The sequence below is a fragment of the Coccidioides posadasii genome, chromosome 1, assembly GCF_018416015.2.
Source record: "Coccidioides posadasii str. Silveira chromosome 1, complete sequence".
NCBI lineage: Eukaryota > Fungi > Ascomycota > Eurotiomycetes > Onygenales > Onygenaceae > Coccidioides > Coccidioides posadasii.
Genome location: NC_089407.1, coordinates 2,178,825 through 2,195,469, shown reverse-complemented (window position 1 = coordinate 2,195,469; position 16,645 = coordinate 2,178,825). Strand labels below are relative to the sequence as shown.

The following is a 16,645-nucleotide window of genomic DNA, read 5'->3' as shown; positions in this document are numbered from 1 at the left end:
ATTATGTATTGATTTATAGGTTATTGTGTACTTCGCACCAAGCCATAGTTCCAACCCCAGGTAGGAATCCGTTTCTTACTGGGTGGTGTCCATCATCAACTCTATCCTATACAAGATACTAACCGAGACCCCAAGGTACCAACCACCCCACTAAAAAGACAACCCCCCAACGTAAACATGTTGAATACAAAAGAAATATGTTCCATAGGATACTCCATACACCCGGGAGACTATGAACCTACGAGATGAATTTGTTGCCCCCTCCGCACCAGCACCGACCTTCGCCTTCCCGTTCCACTTGCACCAGAATATCCATATTACGTTCGCGGAGGTAATCGATAGTCCTGCGCTGAACGTCTGCCATGTCCGTACCTCGGGAAGCGATGACATGGATAACCCCCAAGATATTTTGCATTTCCTTTTCGCCGTGAGAATGAGTATGATCGTTGCAGTCACGGGCGTGGCTCGGGGTACTACCGTGCCGATGATGATGATTATGATGATGACCATGTCCGTGTTTCTTGTCATGTTGTGTGTCATCAAGCCAGAACTTAGGCACAGTGTATCCCGCGACACCACGCAAGGTACTGATGCCGGCAAGGGTATCGCGGAGATTATACTCAACGTCCGCGGGAACAGCGAGAAGAAGAGTCTTGGCCGTGGTCTTGACGAGGGGAATGGCGGAGACAAAGATAAGGACGGCAATAATGCAGGATGCGATAGGATCGAAGCCAGCCCAGCCAAAAAAGTGTACCAGGACGGTTGAGCCAACGACAGCAACGGACCCTAATGCATCTGCAAGAATGTGGAGATAGATTCCGTGCATATTCTCATGATGATGGTCACCGTGCGAATGGGAGTGGCCATGTCCGTGATGGTGTGCGTGATCAAAGGCCAAAATGCCAACCATGTTCACGATCAGGCCGAGCGTCGAAACGATAAAAAGTTCTCCAAGGCGATTAAGCTCGCTTCCGTAGATTAGTCTCTCGAATGCCTCGAATATGATTTCAATGCTAATGATCCTGTTGGTCTGCGTCAGCCGGGTCTGCAACTATTAAGTTCGGATTGGAATATCTCTAACAGCAACGAAACTCCATTGGCAAAGCCAGCAAGGGTGTCCACCTTCCCATAGCCGAAGGGAAACCGAGCACTCGGGGGCCACTTGCTCATGACTGCAGCAGACAAGCCGACAGCCAACGCAAAACAATCGAATAGCATATGAATGCTGTCGCTGAGAAGGCCCAGTGACCCGGTTGTAATTCCATAAAGCAACTGGACCACCATGAAGGAAAAATTAAGGCTGAGACGGTGATCGATGTGTTAGCGGGTGTCAGCAGCCATGCCAACGCAAGAAAGAGTGTTTGGGGGGGGGGGTGAAGAAACCTCATAAAATAGAAGATACGTCGCGAGTCCCTCTCCTTCAGGATTGCATGTAACAGCGGCCATTTCTCAGAGGCCTTCAACAGTCGCAGCGATATCCTCGAAGGGTGTTTGTGTTCCGGTGGCGGTTTGGCAGTATGCTCGGTAGGTTTCTCGGACAGCACTGTCACCTCAGGAGAGGAGGCGCTGTCATGAAACGGGAGGCCTGTATCCTTCTCCATCACATCTATGAGGCCACTGAACAACGGTGATCGAGGAGTCGAAGGGAGGCCGTGGGATGGAGGAGTGAGGAGGTCGGCCTGGGAGGGGGATGGCTGCGGTTGGTGAGAGAGGGAGAGGGGTTGCACTCGCTTATGCGAGCGGCCATGATGTTGATGATGGTGATGGTGTCGTCCACTGCGGACACCATTGGTGACCGGTGGAATTAGGGTGGCGGACATCCTCCATCATAGGGAAGCCAGCAGGAGGGAGGGATATCCAGGATCGCCTTGTTTGTAGGAGGGAAAACAGAGGAAACAATCGTGCATCAGCTCATTGGTGATCAGGATTGGGGTTGAAGTTGAGGACATGAACCAGGAGACAGAGGCAACAGGAATGTGGAATCAGACGCCCATGGCGAGGAAGAGAGTTCAGACCAGGGTGTCCCCTCCTGCTGTTGCTGTGTCTGCCGGTGGCCCGGTGAGATGCCGTGCGTTGCGATGGTCAGGCCCTGTTTGTTAGGATTTTGCTCTGCGTTTTCAGGGGGGGAGTTGTGCCAAGAGATGCCAAGGCTGCTTATCGCCTGGCCCTGCCAGCGCACCATTCCCCTTCCGGCCAGGCCATCATCCCGCCCATCGACCGCCGCTTGTCGTCGTCGCCTGTTCTTCTGCTTCTGCTTTTTCTCCACTCGACATGGCTGAACGGGAGCCATGATGCTGTCTGTTGACCAGATAAAACACAGGTCCTGACAGAGCCCCTGGGTTTTCTGCCAATTTACCTGCTCCCTGCTGCCAATGGCCGTCCTCCAGGCGCTGGTGATCGCCTGCCTCTCCCTGTTCCTCGCGACCACAGTTGCTCTGGTCTGGGTGTTTCCCATAGGTAGGGCGAGAGCATCAGACTCAGATGCGAAGAAAGCTTCGATCTCTGTTCAGATCGTTGTCCTTGGCGATATTGGGCATAGCCCAAGAATGCAGTACCACGCCGAGAGCGTCGCGAAACACGGTGGCCGCGTTACGATAATAGGATATCAGAGTAAGCTCCCGCCTCGAATGACGGTTACCGAGTTTGCATATGTTAACAAAATCCCTCTACCAGCATCTCCACCGAAGCCGGAGCTCCTTTCGAACCCTCTTGTCTCCATCGTTGCCCTCCCACCCCCTCCAAAAATGCTGCAGACAAAGAATAATGTACTCTTTCCTCTACTGGCGGTCTTGAAGGTTCTCCAGCAGACCTGGTTCCTGTGGAGCGCTCTCGTGTACCGCTCCAAGCCCGCCCAATGGATGCTCATCCAGGTAAGCGACTAGCTTCTCGTCGTAGCTTAAACCGGGAACCGAACTTTCGTGTGAATTTTGCATTGGTGTCCTTCTATTCCAAGAGACTGAAGTTGCTACCCTCTCTCAACGCCAGAACCCGCCCACAGTCCCGACCCTCGTCATGGCCCAACTTGCTTGTTGGCTCCGCAATACTCGACTGATCATTGACTGGCATAATTTCGGATACTCCATCCTCGCAATGAAGCTAGGACCGCGCCATCCAATGGTCAAATTCCTTCGGTTTCACGAAATGACAGCCTGTCGTTTCGCCACTGCCCATTTTTGTGTCAGCAAAGCCATGGCGAGGATGCTTCAACAAGAAATCAATTTAGTTGCGCCTATACTAGTGTTACATGACCGGCCCCCGGAGCTGTTTCAGCCGATTGTCAGGGAAGATGAGAAATTTGCCTTTCTAACTTCTCTTCCGGAAACAAACAACTTCGTAAAAGCTTATCGCGCGGGCAGGCAGTGCGAGCTACTTGTTAGCTCGACATCATGGACCCAAGACGAAGATTTCTCGATCTTTCTAGATGCATTGTGCCAGTACTCGACCCATGCTGCCACTGTGGATGCAAAACTCCCCGACTTGTATGTCATCATTACTGGCAAAGGGCCGCTACAGCGCACGTACCTCCGCGCCATCGCAGCTCTGACAGCGGAAGGGAAGCTGCGAAAAATACACATACAATGCGCCTGGCTTACGATACAGGACTATGCGAAGTTACTTGCATGTTCTTCCCTAGGTGTGTGTTTGCATACCAGTAGTAGCGGCGTCGATCTACCGATGAAAGTCGTAGATATGTTTGGCGCCGGTTTACCCGTAGTTGCATGGGACCGGTACCAGGCATGGCCAGAACTAATAACCGAGGGTGTCGACGGGAAAGGATTTGGCAGCGCTGAAGAGCTTTCTCGTCATCTAATCGATCTCCTTGGCGAAGATAGATCCCAGCTGCAATGGCTTCGACAGGGCGCGAGAAACGCCAGTAAAAGACGATGGGATGACGAGTGGGACCCTGTCGCCGGGGAATTTCTGGGACTGACATCTTAATGAAGGCAGTAGCTATGTTCTCAATAGAAAAATAAATATAAATATTCCTGTCCCTTCTTTTAGTGTGTACTAATGAATGGTTACATCTTCCCAGACCATCCACAAGCGATGGTCCCAAAAAGTTCACGCTAGCATGCCGGTTTGGAGCGAAATAACAATTCGACCCAGCGAAATAAATTTAACTTCACCTGTAAACTCTCTCTCTACTCTCCCTGTGTATCTATCCTCTCTCTCGCAACACGCTCGCAGACCAAAACCCACACGACAGTCAAAGCTGCAGGAATATCCGTGTGGTTCTTGGTTATCCCCTAAATTTGGCCGCAATCATGGATAATTCCCCGAATCACGCCGGCGCTGAATGCCGAATCTCAGACGAGCCACAGGACGCGACGGGAACCCAGCCGGGCCTCGACGACCCGCAGACAGAAAGACAGTCGAGGGCCCGGCTCAGGAGTGCACGAACGGTATGGACTTGGACGATGGACAGAGCTCTATTGAACGGCCTAATCCAGGCCAAGGGGGAGGGGCTTGATAAGGGAAACGGGAATTTTAGGATCCGAGGATGGGAAATCACCGTTTCCAAGGTCCAGGAGCTCACCAAGCAGCCAATGACTAGGGAAATCTGTGAGAATCGTTGGAGGAAGATGAAAAGGACGTGGAAGCTCTGGGAACAGCACAAAGCGAGTACCTCCGACTGGACGTGGGATCCCGCGCGCGAGGCTTTTGTAAACCAACGCGAGGTTATGGATGTCTATTTCAACGCCCACCCTGAGATGGAAGTCTTTCGCGACCAAGGCCTGATGCACAAGGACATGATCGAACGCATCTTGCCGGGCGGCTATGTCCCCAGGCCCTACGGCACCAGGATGATGCGCGTCCAACCGCAATCTGGTCAGCGCGAAGTCGCTCCTGCTGACCGCCCGGAGACCATCAGCCCTGCGGAAAACCCAACACTGCCGAGCGGACATGTGGACACTGCGAATAACACTTATCCATTGCCAGCACCTGCAATACCTGCCATCCAAAAGAGATCTGCGACCGATTCCGCCCCAGCGACCGCGGCCGATCAATCCCAAAAGAGACTTCGAGCAAATAACCTAGGAACCGGTATATTGACGGCGGGCGATATACTGACATCGGGAGATGCACTGGCCGAACCGGCAAGAGAGCTTGCAGCCGCATTAATACCACCATATCAAAGAGCGTCATCTGAGTTCCTGAAGGAGATGGATCTAATTTTGCCTGCCTCCTGGAGAGACGGGGAAACGAGCCGCATTCCCTTCTCCAAATATTGCGTGGTTTTAAAGGCTCTCCAGGACCCGTTCGCTAGTGAGACGTATATCGCGTTGCTTAGTCGTCCTCGAGACGATCGAATCGAGTTTATTATGAATATTATTGGGCAGACTCCTGAATCTATTTCACCCTCCAACACTGCAACGGAACCGACCTATTTGCCGCCTCTGCAACTGGCTCCTCAAGAGCCCTCTACGGCGCCTCTGGGAACTGGGGTAAATGCGTCCTTGCCTTCTGCGCATCCAACAGCCCCAAACACGCATAGAAACGGCCCAGTGGCGTCCTGATGCTTGCCCAGGCGCAAATCATGTAATGTCTCTGGAGCTTGCAAAGCTCCCACAGGCCCAAGTAACCCGAAGACCTGGAAACCCCCCCTCGGTCCCACCTACTCCCTCCCAAGATCATATGTCCGTATTCAATTGACTACACGGGTAATGCTCCTGAGGCACCCTCGTCCGAGCGATCCTTCAAAACATTCCATGAGGGATAACCAGATTGTCAACCTAGCAGCCTCGGCTTATCTGTTTAGTTGACACAGCCTCCCCATTGCAGACAACAACCTTCGCATGGAATTCCTCATACTCGCTTTTAGTATACGGATATCACTCCTCTCCTGGGTAGGAAAGTCTTTAATTCTACGAGCTGAACGAGACTGATAGGACTCGTTCATTCCACCGTGGCTTTGGCGAGAAGTATATAACCTGCGTATACTGAGGTAGATACCAGTCGTTCTCTCCTTGATGACAGGGAATAACAAGCTGTTTACTCCCTATAAGACTTCAACTAGTGTGTGGCCCATAGTAAACCTCGAGCCCGGGTTTGAATTGAATTTGTTATTCCAGACATACCAGTAAATTCAGCTCGGCGCCCTTCTTCCGGCGTCTGCCCCGTTGTGGCTCTCCCATACTTTCGAGATCCTTTAGCTAAATCGTCGTCAATGATCAAACCTTGGATTGGGTTCTTTGGGACATTGGTTTCTCAATGCCACCCAGTCCAAGGTCAACACTTTTTGAGTAGGAAATATTTATTTATCCATCAAAGTACCCACAAAATGTATAACCAGCTGAATTTCCCGCACGGCAAGAGTTAAGAGTGTTGTGTAGGTTGGCATTATAGAATAAATGGAGTAGTCGTTGCTATTGACCTGTGGTAGTTTTAACTACTTGAAAAGCTACATCGCTATACTGGTGAAGTCGTCATCGTTGATATCCAAATTACGGGCTCCCCTTCAATCTCCGTAATGGTTGCTGCTCGAAATCCTGCTTGACCGACCGTGAACGCGGCGAGAACCAGAGACCGAACAGACAGACAAGGGCGTGTGAAGCTGCAAAATTCGTTATCATCATGTTGGATCCTGTGGAATTGAACGCGTATCCTTCATGTTATGGCTGTGCGTCGTGGTCTACAGACGGTGAACTCGCTATTGCTGCGGGAGAAAATGTACATCTCTTGGTGAGCCGTCATGTTTCCCTTGAGTGACACGCGCTGGAGAATGCCTGCAGAGGCGAGATCGGAAGTGTAACATGTTCCACTGACGCTCTTCACAGACACCCAAATTCTCCACCCAACGGCAAGAGGAGCAGACTACGCTTCCACGCCTGAACTCACAATGGGAAATCACCAAAATCCGTGTCAACATTTTCACACAGGACGAATGGCCTCTCTTGATGCCACAAGCTGGACGCGTGTTCTCGGTTGGTGAGGAGCAATCCCTCAGCCATGTTACTGCTGTGTCCTGGTCAGCGCCGGGCCTCGCAACATACAAGCGTTGCATGCTGGGCGTTTTGACGAGTAATCTGCTCTTATCGTTGTGGGAGGCGACAGATGGGGCAGGAAAATGGGCGCGGATTGGAGTCGTGAATTCGTCGCTGGAAGAATATTTCAGGGCCTCTGTCGATAACGACGATGATCTGCTCAAGAGGAAGCAGAGGATTCGATCATTTACCTGGACCGCACCGTGTAATGAGTATGATAAAGGGCCAGTGGATGACTCTGAAGCTGCAAATGGACCAAGAAAATGGGGAGTCCATCTATTAGTGGTTGCAAACGATGCGGGCGATATTGTTCTGCTCAGACTTCGGCCTCATGAGACAAACTCGAACTCCTGGATAGTGGTCGCCTCCCATTTTTTGCTCAACCCTACGCGAAATATGTTTCCGAGCATCGATTCCAGCTCGCTATTTGCAAGGTCATTACAAGGGAAGAATTTGATAAGGCACATGGCATGCAAGTCTTGGAATATAGCGCCCCCGCCGGAGGAAGATGGGACTCTATGCCTAGAATCTATGTTGGGCCTCATTTATGGCTCAGAGCTTAGACTATTGCGGCTGCAAGCCAATTGCAAATATGTCGAATATACAGGATGGGACTTGTGGGATATACGAATGCTTGAGCTTGATATCGATGCGGACACAGATATCGTGAAAGGGACAGAATTTACGGGCCCTATAACGTGGATCTACAAGGTTGGAACGCTACCATCTTCCCAAGCCTATTTGCGTCCTATTTTTGTTTGGACTGACAGCTTGCTAGGATGGGCGGGTAGCTCAAGGTCTGCTTGTAGGAAGACTCGGCAGTGTATCTACACTCGCGTTCCAGGATCCGGTTGAAAGTCAAAGGCCAGGTCAAGGATTCTTAAAATGTAGTGTGTCGCAACGATATCTCGGTGTTGCGACCCCAGATTCTGCTCTCGAAGACTGGTCTTCTATAACTGGTATGAAATATCCCGGGCTTCCTTGATAATCGCGGCACTTCTAAGTTTACAAGGAATAATCTCGATATACGATGCCACGTCAAACTCCGTTCTTTCGAGTGCTGCTAGTCTCTCGGCCTCTGTCGACTGCTATCAGCTTCAATCCAGAGATCAAGAAGACGCCCAGGGTATAGATGGCACCGCCCAAGCCTGTAAAGCTGAGTGGCAAAGACAGATTGAAAGTTTTCGCAGCCGATTCGATTTGGACAACGACTTGGGTGGGATGTCAGCTGTGAGGATATGGGGTCTGACTACTTATCATGGGTGGACGGCGGTGTGTTTTACCATACATCCTACTGATATGGTAGAGCATCTAACCCCTTCACACGAACGCCTAAGTATCGTATTCTCTCCATTCAGTGAACACAATCGTGATCACACCAGCCCCGGAATGCCGTGGAATTTTCCAGTCTTGGATCAAAGCCACGCCGAGAACGCGAGACGAAAGGTCCTAAATTATATACTTGATGAGAGCCATCGGTCTTTGCCAGATGACCGTTGGATTAAGAAGATGCAATACGCCGCCTCCTGCTGTGTGATAATACAATCTAGTTATGACGGTGAACTCTTGAACCGCGCTAAATCGGCAATAGCATGGCTACAAGAAAGTACTAGCCTTGACTTTACCACGGAAAAGTCGCTTTTGGATGAGATTGGATCGAACTATGACGATGGCACTCTTTTTAGATCCGTACCCGCTAAGGCCGCAGAAGAGGCGGGTGGCCCTGCTAGCGAAGTCTTTGAAACCTGTGAAATATGTGGCAGCGGAATAGAATGGTATTCTGCTACAGAGTCCCAATGTCACGAGGGCCATATTTTCGGTACGTTAGCATTTCGATCCCCTAGCATGAGGAACTTTGGTGACGATCCTCGTTATTGACCCTCTCTATTGTGCAGTTCGCTGTGGTGTAACACTCCTATCGATCCAGGACCCATTTATATCGAATCGCTGCAGCAGATGCGAGACGGAGTACCTGGACCATGCGCGGCTTGTGGAAAAGGGGCAATTATCAAAAGATGACGGGCATACAGGACTACTCACACGGCTGTTAAGCACGTTTGATACGTGCGTGTATTGCACCGGGAAGCTTCGAAGTTGAGTAGCGTCACGGAGCTTACGCAATTGAATCCGAACTGGACCTCATGGGCGCGCGCATCAAGATGAACCTTGTATCTTGGATGGAAGGTTCCACGTACTGATAGAGGAGTGTATGTTCTCTAATTTGGAGTGATGCGTGGGATACAAACCAGTCCTCGGATATGTCGCGGTGGACGAGCTCAATTTTGACATGACGTGTCACGGACCCAAGGCGATGGAGACAGCGTCTACCTCAGGATATTAATTAATGTACATAGCTGATCGTAGTGCTCTGCTACCGTCATCCCCCAGCAAATATCCCTTCCTTCAGCCTCGCTTTGGGGGCGGGTTTTTAGAGAGCGCGAAAATAGGACCGGAATATTAGTTAACCCTTTTCCGCTATTTCGGATCATAGATTTGCCGCGACCGCTTAGTCAGCTAACGCCACTCGGGAGTGCATTGTTCCGATACCGAGCCGAGGTTCACGCGCGAGTGGAAGTTCGCCTTTCCGGCCGCCGCAGCAATGCTCGATCACAGGCCAAAAAAATCAAGACCACCACCAAAAAAAAAAAAAAAAGGGAATAATCCTCGCACGGGATAACAGGCTGTCGACGAAGAGAAGAAGGGCCAAAGCGAAAGAGAAGGTCTGATCACTTTTACCATCCCCCGTGTGACGGCTCCTCTGTCGCTATCCTGCAGATTCAACCACGGAGTCCCCCTCCTCCGTCTGTGAACCATCCTCCCGCCCGCCAAAACTCTTTCACGAACAGCCTTCAGAAACACCTTTCCGCTCTTCAACTTTTTTTTGTTTTGTGTCGTTTCCGGATCCTTTCGGCTCCTTTACTTTGACATATCACGATGGCAGAGAGTACAACTTCACCAGCCATATCCGCGCAAGCTCCGGCGGCAAGCGAGATCAAGAAAGAAGCGCAGGCTGGTGTTAACGCCACCCTCGCGCAGGTGCGGTCCTTTGTCGCGGGTGGTGTTGGCGGAGTGTGCGCTGTCGTCGTCGGTCATCCCTTCGATCTCGTGAAGGTACGACTGCAAACCGCGGAAAGGGGGGTTTACTCCGGCGCCATCGATGTTGTAAAGAAGACAGTTGCGCGGGAAGGCCTTGCAAGAGTGAGCTTTTGCCTTAGCGCTGCTGCTGGAGTTTTGCCAGAGGTGGTTAAGATTTAACGCGCTCCTTTCTAGGGTCTGTATGCTGGCGTATCAGCGCCGCTTGTTGGAGTTACGCCGATGTGTATGTATTTCCTTCCACCAGTGTTGCTTTCACACCAAAACACTCTCCGCTGACAGAGGTTACAGTTGCTGTTAGCTTTTGGGTACGGTTTGCACGCTCCGAACCGATAGTGACTCTGACTTGCACCCTTTTCTAACGCTCGAAATTCAGGGATACGATCTGGGCAAAACCCTCGTCCGCTCTTTCTCCACTGTCCCCGAGATCAATGGCACCCCCCAGTTCTCCATTGCCCAGATTTCCGCAGCTGGCTTCTTCTCCGCTATTCCCATGACTCTGATCACAGCGCCATTTGAGCGTGTCAAGGTTTTACTCCAGATTCAAGGACAAAACCCACCACCTGCCGGCCAGAAGCCCAAGTATTCCGGTGGTGTTGATGTGGTTCGGCAGTTGTACAAAGAGGGCGGTATTCGAAGCGTTTTCCGGGGAAGCGCCATGACCCTGGCTCGCGATGGACCAGGTTCTGCCGCATACTTCGCTGCATACGAGTATATCAAGCGCAGCTTGACGCCAAAGGATGAGAACGGCAATGTTACTGGTGAACTCTCGCTTACGGCCATCCTCACTGCTGGCGGTGCCGCTGGTGTGGCAATGTGGATTCCTGTGTTCCCAGTTGATACCATCAAGTCTCGCTTACAGAGTGCTGAGGGTCGTCCTACGATTGGAGGTACCATCCGCGGAGTGTACGCCAGCGGAGGCCTCAAAGCTTTCTTCCCTGGTTTCGGGCCGGCGCTGGCTCGAGCCGTCCCCGCCAATGCTGCCACTTTGTACGTGTATTTCCCCACCGCATTTTCGCACCGTTAAGCTAACGTAGGTTTCGTTTTATAGCTTGGGTGTTGAACTCGCACATAAAGCCATGACGAAATTATTCGACTAATTCTTGCCTTCTGTCCGAGAGGAGGCCTCTGCGGATTTTATCTCTTGCAAGCTATGCTTGCTTGGCCATCACGAGATCCGTTTTCTTCTGAAATACCCCTAGACCTTTATAGATACGCTGGCATCTCTAGTTGCTAGGGCTTCGCAACTTTTCTTCGCAAGGCATATCGACATGCGGTTGTCTTTGTCTTTCAAATCGTTTGTGTCGTTGACGCACTGATTGACCCTTTGGGGTTCGATCAGCTCTGCATATTCATGGTGCCTTTTCCAGCTAGCGTTCCATAGATTTTGTATGTAAATTTATCCCATAGTGTCTTAGATTGGACACAGCGTCTGCCTGTTCTACGCTTTCGTTGCATTGATGGATATGGTCTGAAGGTGCGGCAGCGATTCTGTCTCGATTCACCATAGGGGAGAGTAATTATATCTGATCGCATCTCTAGCCGGTCAAGAGAAATGCCAAGAACGGGATATGCCTGGCATTTCATGTCGCCTCTCTCTTGATTTTGGACCAATCTCATTTGCCATAGGAGAGTGTTCATCGGGACTGGGAGTATATACAATAACTGCTGATTAACTGGCAAGATGTTTCAGAGTATCACGCGGTAGACCAACCCAGAGCCAAAGCGCCGATAGTTTCTCGTTTTGTAGTTCCCCCATTTTATTCTATTCATTCCTAGGTCTTTACGAAATCCTGCCAGGCTTGCGGCTCGCTGTCCATCGGCTTCCTGGAAATACGTGTCACGCGCTACGATTGGGATGAATACGTGGTGTAGATGCCATTTCAGCCTATCATGAGTTGAGTTTGGGGCCTTCTAAAAGCAATTTTCATTTTCATTCTAGCACTCGGTCCATGATGGCCTGCGTTCTCATCGCGGGGTGTTAGCCACTTAGACTGGTCTTTCAGCAAGCATATAACCACCTAGTCAATTTGGGCTTGACATCGTGGTGGTGAAATGTTGGATGTTTGTATCATACTGGCAAGATCGGGAACGCGAATGTGCTACAAGAAATTGATGCCAAAGGTACGTTTTTATACTGACATTTAAATGGCGAAAACTCCGGTTGCTGAAAGGTAACTAAATTTGTGCAAGTAAAGCATGGATATTCAAGCCTCCGACTAATAAAAATATTTGCCTTTAAAACGAGTCCTGTTGTAGATAGAAATAAGCAAGAGAGTCAAACAAAAAAGAAGGTCTTTCTCCTGCTGGGCAATGCACGGCTAACGACCGCTGTTATTATAAAGGAGCTTGTTTGTTGTGCCACTCCCAGGATTGCTGATCTGTTCTAGCCCAATCTCTACGAGGCGGGAGCAAACTTCGGAGGGGGAAATGCCTTCGGAGGCCATAATAGCTGCGCCAACACCAGCAACATGGGGAGCGGCCATGGAGGTTCCGGACATTTTCCCGGTATTTCCTCCCGGAGTCGTAGAGACAATATTTGTGCCCGGGGCATAAATTTCGACTACAGCAATTCATGAGCACAGCAGGGACATTTGATAAACTAAAAATTCTCAGAGAAGAAACTTACCCATACTTCCCCAGTTGGAGAAAGACGCCCTGCCGTCTTGTTCAGTTGAGGCAGCAACAGTGCAGACATCCTCAGCAGAGGCCGGTGAAGTGTTTGCCGCATCGCTCTGTACGGATGGCTAAGTACCTGTAGAGCAACTCATGGCATGGTGTTACTTACATCTTCATTTCCAGCGGCAACCGCAATGAAAATACCGGCGCGTTGGGCCCTAGTGGTAGCTTGGTTCACAGAGGTGGAAAGTCTCCCACCAAGGGACATGTTCATGACAGCTTTTCCAAGAGCGTTGTTCGCGCGCGCATGATTAACGCTCCAGTTAATACCTTCGATGATGCCGCTCCATTGGCCAGTACCTCCCTCACTTAAGACTTTTACAGCGACTAACTTGGCCTTTTTGGCAATACCGTATGAAGCTCCTGCGACAGTCCCTGCCGTGTGGGTTCCGTGGCCATGACCATCACTGTCCGATCCACCTGCGGTGTTGGTACCCCAAACAGCGCGGCCTCCAAAGTCAGGATGGTTGATATCGATTCCCGTGTCCACGCCATAAAAAGTGATGCCTTCGCCAGCCCTGTCATCATAAACGAAATTCGAATTTCCGTTGTTACGGTGTGAAATTCTCCCGAGACCCCAAGATGGTGCATTTGGCTGGGTTGTTAGAGCAGTCAAATGAACGCGGCGGTCAGGCTCAACGTAGTCAACCTGCTCCGTAGGTCAGGTTAGAAGGAGGGTACTGTCAAGCAAACTTCGAATATCACTGACATCGTCATTTTCGAGGATTCTATCAATGGTCTCTCGGGCAAATGATCCGCTGTACCCTTGCCAACCATCAATTCTGTAAACGTGTTTAAGGCCACCAGTGGCGGTCGATCCTTGTCTAGCAAGGTTCGCATGGTGAACGTTGGTAGCCCAGCTCATGTGAGAGTCAAACTTGAGCGGCGAAACATTGTCCTTCATCACAACAATATAGGAATCAGGAACGATATCCCTCTTGTCAGAGGGAGTTAGCAGCTTTGCGGCCTCAACGGCCGAAAGTGCTGCAAAAAAGAGTGTGGCGATCTTCATGATGCTCATGGTGAAAAGGGCATGTGCACGTCCAGGGGAGTTGGATTGATTATAACGGGAAGACGAAACCAGAGACACCCAAGGGAAGTGGCTTCGCCAAAGGTCTTTATACCTAACTAGGCGTCTCGAATCTCGACGGCAGCAACACGGAATGTCATGCCGGGCAGAGAACCACTCTTCCGTATGACTTGACATTTGATGTAACCATGCGATAACACCTCTAGAGATGCTTGCATCGTCATGCTTTTTGTGCAAATAGCAAATGACTGTATAGAGGAAGTATGCTGGGAGATTGGGGTTGAACACCGTGGCGAGGCCACGCAAACGACGGCGAGCAAAACCAGAAGAGAATGATGACAAGGCATCATACGCACAATTAGGGGAGAGAAGTGGTGAACAGGAAGGCCTTCAAAATCCTGCGTGATATGAAGATCTTGCTCCCCCACGCTATGGCGCGGGGCGGAAACGTGGGTCCATCATGGACACACCGAGCATTCGTCACGGTGACGCGAACGAAAATACAGGATGGTAGGTAAGGAATTTCCTTCCGAAGCCCGGAACTCCGGGGCGGGTATACGTATGTAGGAGCCAAAATTCCACTCCAAATCACCCATAAGCTTGAAAGAGTTCAACCGGCACAACGTTAGAGCCCTAACGAATGAGTACGAAAATGACAGCTCCGATGAATACAAGCCGAAGCCTGAGAGAAGGGCTAGAGTTCCGTGGAAACCAGGAAAACGGAGCATACGCTCGCGATAAACAGGTGGATAACGCGGGTGACCACGAATCAAGCAGCACGAAGTAGAGATGACGAGGATGACAGGCCCTATATGGGAGAGAGGGCTGAGATACCTGGATCAGAGCAATTTGGATAACGTCACCACGCGGCGTCAATTGGTCTGTATAACAGTGCAAACAGAGGAGGCATCTCTCCTGAGTTCCCACTCCATTCAATAAGCAGGAACCCGACCTCGGCTTAAGAGACATGAAGGGAATGTTGCAATCCAAGAGACAGGCACTTGCAGGGGGTGGAGGGGAGAGGACAGGGCGTTTTGTTCAGCGTGGTATGCTGCCCATGGTTGGACGAATCTCGTGCCACGGCGTGCGGCATGGGAGCAAAAGAAAAAAAAAAAGAGAGAGAGAGAGAGAGAGAGAGAGAGAGAGAGAGAGAGAAGGGAAAGGGAGCAGTGGTGTCCTGGGATGATCAGAGGATAGAGGTGCAAGGTGGGTATCTGACTCGGGTGCGGTGAAGAGATGAGGGAGCTCGGCATGATGCATTGGAGATCGATGCCACCCTGTGACCGGTTTCCAGTTTTCTTTCGCAACACTGGTGTGTCGTGCAGTCGGATCGAGCTTGGTCATGGTCGGGGCGGGAACCTCCAAAGGTTGCCTGGCGTGGGTGGATGGATGATGGATGGGATGGGACTGGTTTTGGAGCCTGAGGTCGGCATGTGGCTAGCCGGATGCGGTTTAGTGGAAGCTTACATAGCTCACTGTACTCCCATACTCCGGAGTTTTTGGCAGATAAAAAACAAACACATGTTTAAAAAGATAACTGAACTTGGGGGGGTTGACTTGGCCTTATGTTTTTGCCCATGTGGTCTGCTATAAGCGGGGGGTTTCACATGGACACTTGTTAGGTAATCCAACCAGCACCTCGCTCACGTGACCCACATAGATTAGCCGAGATTCCCCTTTAGGTAGCTTAGTGAATGACAAGCATACAAGTCCTCCATCAGGTTATAGCCCTTTGCGCTGAAGAGCAAGCGTATAAGGTTGATTTACAGCTCAATTGGTTATTGAAGCTTACGATCAACACCCTGAACGGTTATCCTTGTGGATAACGAGGTTTTACGAGCACTAAAGAGAGCGTACGTCGAGATAGACGCCTCCTATACGTGCAAACCCCTGTAGCTTTCTAGCACCGAGCTGGAGAGCGAGTTGAACCCTGTAGCTTTCTGGCACGCGACCAGAGAGTGAGCGAAACGCCTGCTAAACGCACCTAGCAAGCAAATCGAGCACCTGGCAACGCCAAAGCCATGGTGAACCGTACGGACGAACCGGAGCACCGAACTCCCGACCGGGAAGCTCCAACAAACCTCCCTACACCCCAAACCGAGCTTAGGCGGTCGAGTAGGCTCAGAGGCAGCCCGCCAAACGACGAGCAGGAGCCTAGGGAGGAGAGTGAACTCCAAATGTTGCGCAGAATGATGCTGAATCAACAGGAGATGATGCAAAGGCAACAGGAGTCAATGCAAAGGCAACAGGAGACAGTACAACAGCTGGCACAGCAAGTGAACCTCCTATCAGGCCAAGCAAGCACCGCAAACGCACCTGCAACAATGCAGGAGAACCTAGAGCACGAAGCTCAACAAGAAGAAGAAGAGGACCGAGAAATAGACTCCGATGAGGAACTAGAAGAATATGTCGGCAACCTTATAGACACAAATACGCGAATCGGCAGAGCAATCACCCAATTCACGAAGATCACGAAGACGGTGAAGAAGCCTATGACCCTGGCTGGAGCCAGCAACTACCTAGCATGGAGCAAAGCCATCCTAAAGGTAGCCCGCCAAGTAGGTGTTGAGAAGATTATCCTGGAAAGGCAAGAGACTTCACCACGGCCAGAGCGCTTGAAGATTTCACAATACTGGAATGTTCAGAATAATTGGCTACACGGCCTAATCGACAGCACAATATCTGCACAAGCCAGAGAACACTTCGAGGAATCGGATAGCCTTAGTGCTTACAAACTCTGGGAAGCTGTAAGGACAGCCTTCCAAGAGAGACCTGAGATACAGCGGGAAAGCCTACTTACGGAGTTAGTAAGAATGACACCACAGTCCGCTGGCTCAGAAAGGAATTATATAGAGAG

At 50.7% G+C, this 16,645-nt stretch overlaps 6 protein-coding genes across 6 annotated transcripts; 4 read left to right on the top strand and 2 right to left on the bottom strand.

Annotated features, from left to right (window-relative positions):
* Nucleotides 1-238: 238 nt before the first annotated feature.
* Nucleotides 239-2,071, bottom strand: MSC2 (Putative zinc transporter msc2; the record flags this gene model as incomplete). Its single annotated transcript, XM_003070976.2, has 3 exons — nt 1,384-2,071; nt 1,082-1,300; nt 239-1,022 (listed from the first exon to the last, which is right to left on the bottom strand). The coding sequence occupies exons 1-3, from the start codon at nt 1,818-1,820 to the stop codon at nt 239-241; spliced, it is 1,440 nt and encodes a 479-aa protein (XP_003071022.2). The 5' UTR covers nt 1,821-2,071.
* A 177-nt stretch (nt 2,072-2,248) lies between these two features.
* ALG1 (mannosyltransferase) lies at nt 2,249-3,993 on the top strand. The gene is made up of 3 exons (XM_066123283.1): nt 2,249-2,610; nt 2,674-2,870; nt 2,986-3,993. Exons 1-3 carry the CDS (start codon nt 2,373-2,375, stop codon nt 3,937-3,939), a joined length of 1,389 nt encoding a protein of 462 aa, XP_065979357.1. The 5' UTR covers nt 2,249-2,372; the 3' UTR covers nt 3,940-3,993.
* A 223-nt stretch (nt 3,994-4,216) lies between these two features.
* D8B26_000600 (uncharacterized protein) lies at nt 4,217-5,519 on the top strand (the record flags this gene model as incomplete). Its single annotated transcript, XM_003070974.2, has 1 exon — nt 4,217-5,519. Exon 1 carries the CDS (start codon nt 4,266-4,268, stop codon nt 5,517-5,519), a length of 1,254 nt encoding a protein of 417 aa, XP_003071020.1. The 5' UTR covers nt 4,217-4,265.
* Nucleotides 5,520-6,510: 991 nt separating this feature from the next.
* Nucleotides 6,511-9,453, top strand: D8B26_000599 (uncharacterized protein). Its single transcript, XM_003070973.2, has 5 exons — nt 6,511-6,684; nt 6,780-7,697; nt 7,765-7,945; nt 7,999-8,805; nt 8,882-9,453. Exons 1-5 carry the CDS (start codon nt 6,577-6,579, stop codon nt 9,082-9,084), a joined length of 2,217 nt encoding a protein of 738 aa, XP_003071019.2. The 5' UTR covers nt 6,511-6,576; the 3' UTR covers nt 9,085-9,453.
* A 141-nt stretch (nt 9,454-9,594) lies between these two features.
* On the top strand, nt 9,595-11,763 carry CRC1 (carnitine transporter). Its single transcript, XM_003070972.2, has 5 exons — nt 9,595-10,184; nt 10,257-10,305; nt 10,371-10,387; nt 10,456-11,069; nt 11,131-11,763. Exons 1-5 carry the CDS (start codon nt 9,921-9,923, stop codon nt 11,177-11,179), a joined length of 993 nt encoding a protein of 330 aa, XP_003071018.1. The 5' UTR covers nt 9,595-9,920; the 3' UTR covers nt 11,180-11,763.
* Nucleotides 11,764-12,197: 434 nt separating this feature from the next.
* SUB11 (Secreted subtilisin-like serine protease sub11) lies at nt 12,198-14,215 on the bottom strand. The gene is made up of 4 exons (XM_066123282.1): nt 13,468-14,215; nt 12,868-13,407; nt 12,709-12,814; nt 12,198-12,642 (listed from the first exon to the last, which is right to left on the bottom strand). Exons 1-4 carry the CDS (start codon nt 13,963-13,965, stop codon nt 12,401-12,403), a joined length of 1,386 nt encoding a protein of 461 aa, XP_065979356.1. The 5' UTR covers nt 13,966-14,215; the 3' UTR covers nt 12,198-12,400.
* Between the last annotated feature and the right edge of the window lie 2,430 nt (nt 14,216-16,645).